This window comes from Schistocerca cancellata, chromosome 5, assembly GCF_023864275.1.
Source record: "Schistocerca cancellata isolate TAMUIC-IGC-003103 chromosome 5, iqSchCanc2.1, whole genome shotgun sequence".
Lineage (NCBI taxonomy): Eukaryota > Metazoa > Arthropoda > Insecta > Orthoptera > Acrididae > Schistocerca > Schistocerca cancellata.
The window spans coordinates 91,798,532-91,806,554 of record NC_064630.1 but is presented as its reverse complement, the minus strand read 5'-3'; the positions used below and the strand labels follow the sequence as shown (position 1 = coordinate 91,806,554).

General features: G+C 42.2%; 1 protein-coding gene across 1 annotated transcript in view; it reads right to left on the bottom strand.

The window, feature by feature from the left end:
- Nucleotides 1–1,212: 1,212 nt before the first annotated feature.
- Nucleotides 1,213–8,023, bottom strand: part of LOC126188379 (Down syndrome cell adhesion molecule-like protein Dscam2) — a 797,799-nt gene continuing 790,988 nt past the window's right edge. The window contains exon 7 of the mRNA XM_049929978.1: nt 1,213–1,361. Coding sequence (XP_049785935.1) covers nt 1,213–1,361 — 149 coding nt within the window. The remainder of the gene's footprint in view (nt 1,362–8,023) is intronic.

Sequence of the window (8,023 nt, the reverse complement as noted above, 5' to 3'; positions counted from 1 at the left end):
TTATTCTTATGTGTATTCTTTCTTTTGTCACTATGATCTTTGACGTACTTGTAAGTCTGATTTTTGGGCGCGTAAGCGGTTATTAGAGAGTCAAGTCTTGGTCGTCATGTTGAAAAGACGCAAATTGTAGTCAGTTTATGAAATGTGAACTTTAACAGTGAGGAAGATTTTTTCAAGTATGTTTTATATTGTGAAGTGATGTTGCAACAAAAGTAATAAAAAAGAAGTATAACTTAAATTCGAAGTGCTGATTACTTTTTTACATCACCATTGTCTTAACTTGCAAAAGTTTAATCTTCAAGAATGGTTTATGAAACACATCTATAAAACTTTTGGATATCGCAGAATAACACCTAGGCCTCTTTGCATCCGAGCTTGGAATCATCACTACCTAGATTTTCGACGATTGAGCCATGAGTTCACAACGAGACCAGCGTGAGAAACACGAATAGATGAGTGCCTAGTTTATCCATTATTTCAAGAAATGACTTTATTAACTGTGCTCTAATGATACCTGCCACATAATATAACTTTGTTGTTGCCCGAAAATGCAATATTTAGCAGCGTGAGCAACACTACAATCATAATTAATTTTTGACATTTGTTGTGGTAGGGTAGTTAGAAAGAGATAACTTTCTTTCCATAAGTCAGTGAGCGTGTGTTAATGTTGAGGTAGTGCATATATATGTTCTTGTTATCTGAATAAAGTTTATTCTGAAAATCTAGGATGTGCGTATTGTTACTCAGGCCCATTTTCATGATAAACCTTCAATTATTGTCTTTCAATGAAAGTGTAATTTCTGTTCGTCTCATTGCGTATTTCTTTCTGTTACCATGTGTACTGTACTGTAGCATTTTTTCCTACGTATGGTCCAAGTTTCAATGGGCGATATTACTTAGCAGTGACACATGACGCGAAAACTTCTTGCGTCCTTCAGTTTTGCACAGCAGTGTAGATGGTGCTGTTTTTAAAGAGAAACGCTGCAGACAAAAGGGAGAGTTCTTACGAAAGTCTCTTACGACTCAGACGTATTCATAATCTCGGCCTCTCTCTCATGCTTATTGTTATAGCATGATATGCTTCCAGTTTCTTGAAACACGAGAAATACTAGGAATTCGTTGACAGCTGTTGGTGATGAGTGAAGTGCTATCTGATCAGAAGGCGCTCGGCGGTGCGCGCGGCGCCGCGGTAGTGCGCATGCGTGGGCGGGCCTACCTGCCGTTGGTGGGCAGCGGGAAGCCGTCGAGCGTCCAGGCGATCTGCGGCGTGGGGTTCCCCGAGGCGCTGCACTTGAGGGACACCGCCGGCCCGGGCTGCAGTGTCTGCTCGATGAAGCTGTACAGCAGCACCGGCGGCGCGTCTGCCAACACACCGCGAGGCGTTCCCTCTCACTCCCTTCTCACTCCATTTCCTCTACACAGGGCGCCCCAGTTACATCGGCCACCCCAGACTACTTTTACTCAAGAAACAAAGTAAAAAAAAATGGCAGGTAAATGTTATTTAGCAGGCAGGGAGGACAGTATCAACGATGACTGACATTTTGGATCTTTGTTCGTTACGAAGTGTTTCTAAATAACACCCTTTATTTTTTACAAGCTGCGTACCTGGCATTGTTCCTGTAAGTATTTATCCTCATCCCATTACTCCATCTCCTTCTTTCCCTTCTCTGTCCTCTCAATCCACCCCCCCCCCCCACTCTCCGTTTATCTGTTCCCGCCCCTCTCTCTGTCCATCTGCTCCTCCCCATTGTCCATGTTCTCCTTCTTCCTATGTCTATCTCCTCTACCCCCCCACCCCCATGCAGTTCCCTATCTTCCCCCTCCCCCCTCCCCTCTTTGTCTGTCTCCTTCTCCCCCCCTCTCTCTGCCCATCTCTTCCTCCCCCTGTTCTGTCCACACTTCCTCTTTCCTTCCTCTCTCTATCTGTCCATTTTCCTCTCACCCTCTCTCTGTCTATCTACTCTTCCCCTGCTTGTGTCGATCTCCTCTTCCCCACCTCTTTCCACCTCTCTTCCCATCCTCTCCTTCCCCCCTCTCTGTCCATCTCCTCCTTACCCACTATCTGTCCGTCCATCTCTTCCTCCCCTCTTATCCCTCCACGTTGGCCGGCCGAAGTGGCCGAGCGGTTAAAGGCGCTACAGTCTGGAACCGCACGACCGCTACGGTCGCAGGTTCGAATCCTGCCTCGGGCATGGATGTGTGTGATGTCCTTAGGTTGGTTGGGTTTAAGTAGTTCTAAGTTCTAGGGGACTTATGACCACAGCAGTTGAGTCCCATAGGGCTCAGAGCCATTTGAACCATTTGAACCTCCACGTTGTCATACGAACCCCACTGGTGGTTCTCAGCACTGAAGTTTCCAAATCGTACCTGTATACCATATTTGATTGAAATCGTTTCAGCTTCAGTGTGAGCTGTTTCTTTACCTGTGCCTTTCTCGCGCACACACATGTCAAATATGTTTCACATATATTAAACATAGTTCACACGAATTTATATGCATGTTTCGCCTGCGTTTCTATCGAATTTCGCCATGTGATTTCATTTTCACGCAGCTCAATGTTTATGATGTTGTGTCGCGTGAACTATGTGTCGTAAAATGGTTTTTCTGGTACATTCAGTGGTATATTTATGAATACTATCTGCAAAATGTCACGAATACAGTTGGTAGTAATGAATTGATAAATTAAAAAGTCATGGCTCAGGCGTCTGTTTTACTGGATGAACAGCGAAAACGAAGTAAGGATAAACTTTTTCCTTTCGTCATTTTGTGAGGAATTTCAGCGAAAGAAAGTTTCGTAAAGGTTTGAAATTACGTGTAAAGTTTGGTGCAGGCAGATACTGTAACTGCTCTCATTCTCAAATACTCGATGAATAAAGTATGGGTATCACTCGTTATGGCTCCCCCACCCCTTTGAGAGATAGGCGCTTCTCGCCCCCACAGCGATTCTTTCCAGGCAGTATGTGTGTGTTGGGTTGTTTAGGGAAGGAGACCAGACTGCGAGGTCATCGTTCTCATCGGATTAGGGAAGGATGGGGAAGGAAGTCGGCCGTGCCCTTTCAAGGAGACCATCCCGGCATTTGCCAGGAGCGATTTAGGGAAATCACGGAAAACCTAAATCAGGATGGCCGGACGCGGGAGGGCAGTATATGATATGTGCACCAAGTTGAGCTGAAATCGGTTTAGTGCTATAGGAGGAGATGTGGAACATACATACATACATATTTACAGCATATACAGGGTGTTACAAAAAGGTACGGCCAAACTTTCAGGAAACATTCCTCACACACAAAGAAAGAAAATATGTTATGTGGACATGTGTCCGGAAACGCTTACTTTACATGTTAGAGCTCATTTTATTACTTCTCCTCAAATCACATTCATCATGGAATGGAAACACGCAGCAACAGGACGTACCAGCGTGACTTCAAACACTTTATTACACGAAATGTTCAAAATGTCCTCCGTTAGCGAGGATACATGCATCAACCCTCCGTCGCATGGAATCCCTGATGCGCTGATGCAGCCCTGGAGAATGACGTATTGTATCACAGCCGTCCACAATACGAGCACGAAGAGTCTCTACATTTGGTACCGGGGTTGCATAGACAAGAGCTTTCAAATGCCCCCATAAATGAAAGTCAAGAGGGTTGAGGTCAGGAGAGCGTGGAGGCCATGGAATTGGTCCACCTCTACCAATCCATCGGTCACCGAATCTGCTGTTGAGAAGCGTACGAACACTTCGACTGAAATGTGCAGTAGCTCCATCGCGCATGAACCACATGTTGTGTCGTACTTGTAAAGGCCCATGTTCTAGCAGCACAGGTAGAGTATCCCGTATGAAATCATGATAACGTGCTCCATTGAGCGTAGGTGGAAGAACATACTGACGAAACTAAAATGAGCTCTAACATGGAAATTAAGCGTTTCCGGACACATGTCCACATAACATCTTTTCTTTATTTCTGTGTGAGGAATGTTTCCTGAAAGTTTGGCCGTACCTTTTTGTAACACCCTGTACACAGATGTAGGTACATCCATTTTTGTAATATGTACGGATTCGATGATATTCCACGTTGCCTCCTCAAGATTTGTTCAAAAATCTATCACAGTTACCATTCAAGCAAACATAACGTTCATTTGTTATAATTATTGCTACGGTATTTGGCTGAAAAATATCATATAATGTAGAAATATACCGCAGTATTATTGTTATATAAACACAGCGGACCAAGAGCTCTTGTAAACTGACTTACTTACTATGACTCCAGTTAATGAAGCCATGATCTACGTAGCAGATGTTTCCTGAGAGGATTTGGCTACTCTTTTTATACGTTGTCTTACTGATAGTTCCACGGGTCAATGAATTCTAGCAAGTCGATGAAGCCACAGAGGGTAACCCATCTGGTCCTGCCATTTCTAATGTAATATGGAAAAATTCGCGCAATCAGCTCTACAAGAAGCATGTGAGAAAGCGCCTTGATTTTATCAATATATGGATGATTACTCGGTAGAATGATTTTAGAATAATTCTTACTTTATGTGAATGATGTGGATCATAAAATATAGTTTACTATGGAAACCAAAACAACAAAATATCCTTCTCGGTTGTTTTGGTTATCTGACAGACATATAAATAGCTGGAATATAGAACGTTTCGCAAAGTCATTCAGACAGATATTTATGTAAGGACTCCAAGCATCACCCACAGCAAAAGGAGGTGTCACTGTAAGTCTGGCAGAGCGAAAAGGATTTCCTCGCCGCAGCACCTACAAGGCGAGTTAAAAATCTGAGGCAAGCTCTCAAGAAAAACAACTGTTCAGATAAAGAAGTAAACACAGTTCTGCGAGCAAACAGGAGGCCGGAGACCAAGGATTAAAAAAAGATGCAAGGACACAGTTGCTCTACCTTTCAATAAAAATGTAAGTGAAGTAAGGTCAATATGAATTTGCAGAAACATAACATTAGATCGAATTTTAGACCAATAAGGAAAATAAGTCAGCGCCTCAGATCTCTAAAGGATAAACGCCCTCCTCCACCAAAATGAGGAATATATTAAATTTTATGTTCGTGTCTCAAGGCGTAAGGGCTTAGCTTATTTATGGTATTCAATGAAAGTGATGTAAGCCCTTTTTTCATTCGACGTGTCACGCTTCATAATTGTACACTGGATATTTTCAAACAGAAATCTTCAATAGTCAATGCCTTTACGCCACAGAAGTTCTGAGTACACGTTATGTCGTTATGTGATTTTTGGTTGCCAGTGGTGTTGTCGTCGTCATTTAAACAATCAGAGAGAGCTAAGTTTGAGAGACGTGTTTGGTTATGCTCTGTGGGGTCTGGAAATAACTAGCAGAACACATAGGTGCAAACTCAGAGGATGTAGCTTTTTGGTAATACGATTTTGTAAAGACTGCTTCGACAAGTGTAGATTGTAGAGAACATATTGTCGCTGCCTTGATTGTTAGTGCGTCAATTACCATCAGTTTGAAAGAGGCTCATTTTTACTATGATTTTTCTATTGGTTCCGGTGAATTAGTTTAATTGTCGCGTCGAGATTAAGCAAAATTATCTGCTCAGATGGTTTGCACTCAGAGCTATAATTTCAGCCGGCCGAAGTGGCGGTGCGGTTAAAGGCGCTGCAGTCTGGAACCGCAAGACCGCTACGGTCGCAGGTTCGAATCCTGCCTCGGGCATGGATGTTTGTGATGTCCTTAGGTTAGTTAGGTTTAACTAGTTCTAAGTTCTAGGGGACTAATGACCTCAGCAGTTGAGTCCCATAGTGCTCAGAGCCATTTGAACCTTATAATTTCACCACTGCTTTACCATTTCAGTAACGCATCATATGCAGAGTGATATTTAAAAATAAGAAATAAATCTTTTAAAGATTGATGTAATTGTTAAGGAATGAGTTTCATAATTCACAGTACAGTTTTTAAACGATAGTCTCTTCTGTATCATCCAGTGGATTCAGTTTGTCCCACCGACTCAATCGTGAAAGTTTTATTTTCTTATTGTGTGTTGCCGCACTGCATTCAGCAAACGCAGTTACTCAAAACATAAAGCATGATGTACTTAGCATAGCTGCTTTTACTTGCACTTGGCAAGGTTTTTCTTTAGCAGGTTTGCTGGTGCACTGCATTTTAATTTTCACCGCTTTCGAGTAGTACCGAGCAAATTGTTATCAGTTTCATTTCAGAAAAGTTTAGTTAATATCTCATTTACCTTGCCTGTCAACCTCGTTCTTACTGCACTGCAATACATTCGCGTGTGTATCATTTAGCGTTCGAAATTTTATTTGGTCAGTTCGAGTACGTAAATGTACAGGGCATTTTCACAGAAACAATTTGTATTGTTATTCTTTCAAAGTTTGGTTTATAATTTTGTGCAGAGTTTCTACTCACATCGTTTTGTTTGTTGGAACTGTTGGAACGCATTGTAACACTGTTCACTGCCTCGCACTGCACGACACAGAACTCCACAGGGCAGTTTCTTTGTTATACAGATTTGCGTGTTTTAATTATTTTTGTTAAAAGCTAACTGCAATGCAGCTATACAGTTTCGGTTGGATATGGCGAATCGGTTCACCAGATACATCACTTGCATTGTTCCGATTCACATTACAACAAAGACACACAAGAAAATTTAGGAGTAGGAAACCAGTCCACATGCACAAGAAAAGCAACAACGACAATAAAACGTCAACGTTGGAACTACAAAGAGAAGCTTTAATATACGTCTGAAAGAACACGAAAGTCTTTGCCAACTAGACAAAGTAGAAAAAGCAGCTGTAGCGGAACATGATCTTTATTTACAGAGAGAATCTATTAACCACAGGTACGCAGAGAAGCAATCGAAATATATAAACTCAGGAACAGTTTTAACAGTACAGAAGATTCTATGAAACGCAGTGATGTACGGACAGTAGAGCTATAGAACAGATAGATAAGTTTCTGTCTTTGGCAGACGAGAGCTGGATAGTCAAGTTCTATTTTTGACAATGATTATCTCTGCCGAGGACGTGGAAAACTTCCCTTTCCAAATTAGTTCTCTCTCGCTCTGACGTCTGAACCGTCAGCCAACAAGAATCGGCGTAACCAGCAGTACTTATGAAGATTACTTTTGAATGCATTACGGGAACAGCAGTGATCAATGTCTTGTAAATAATTACTATTAAAAACAGTCTTGATCACGATTTATTTAACAAGATGACCGGTTTCGACCACTACTGTGGTCATCTTCAGACCATTGAGTAGGAACCCCTTTCTGTTGAAAGGGGTTCCTACTCAATGGTCTGAAGATGACCACAGTAGTGGTCGAAACCGGTCACCTTGTTAAATAAATCGTGATCAAGACTGTTTTTAATAGTAATTACTTATGAAGATGTCCAACGTAGTTCCATGGGCCACGATAATACAATCAGGAAGATTTACAGGCATCTAAGCGAAATGCTAGTACAGAATTAGTCTCCAGGGCCACGAGAGGTGGCAATATACCCCATTTTATGAATGTGTTCTAAATAACGAAAATTGGTTCCAGCCAGTATTTGACCCCGCGCTTCACGCTTTGTGCAAGCAGTCGCCTCAACCATTAGGCAGGCTACCTGAGCTAACCTCTAGTTCTTACTCTCACTTTTATTGCCACAGAAAATGCATCCTCAGAATTGGATGTACGAGGGTTGGAACTTTAATATTGGCACCTGTTTATTTACAGCTCGTACAAAATAGATACGTGTTTCTAAGTTTTACTGACCTTCAAAGTAGTCCTCAGCATTGTGTATAACCCGTTGCCAGCGATGTAGAAGTCGGAGGATACTCGTAGCAGTGCCAGTTGTGTTGAAAGTTTGAGTGGCGCGGTCTATTGCCCGACGAATTTGTAGCAGTTCTAAAGCGAGTGCCGTGAAGTGTTTCCTTCAGTTTAGAAATCGAGTTGAACTTACGAGGGCTTAAGTCAGGAGAATTCTGTAGCTGGTATAGCACTTAGCAGCCCCATTAGACAAACAAATCAGTAACAGCTTGCGCTGTA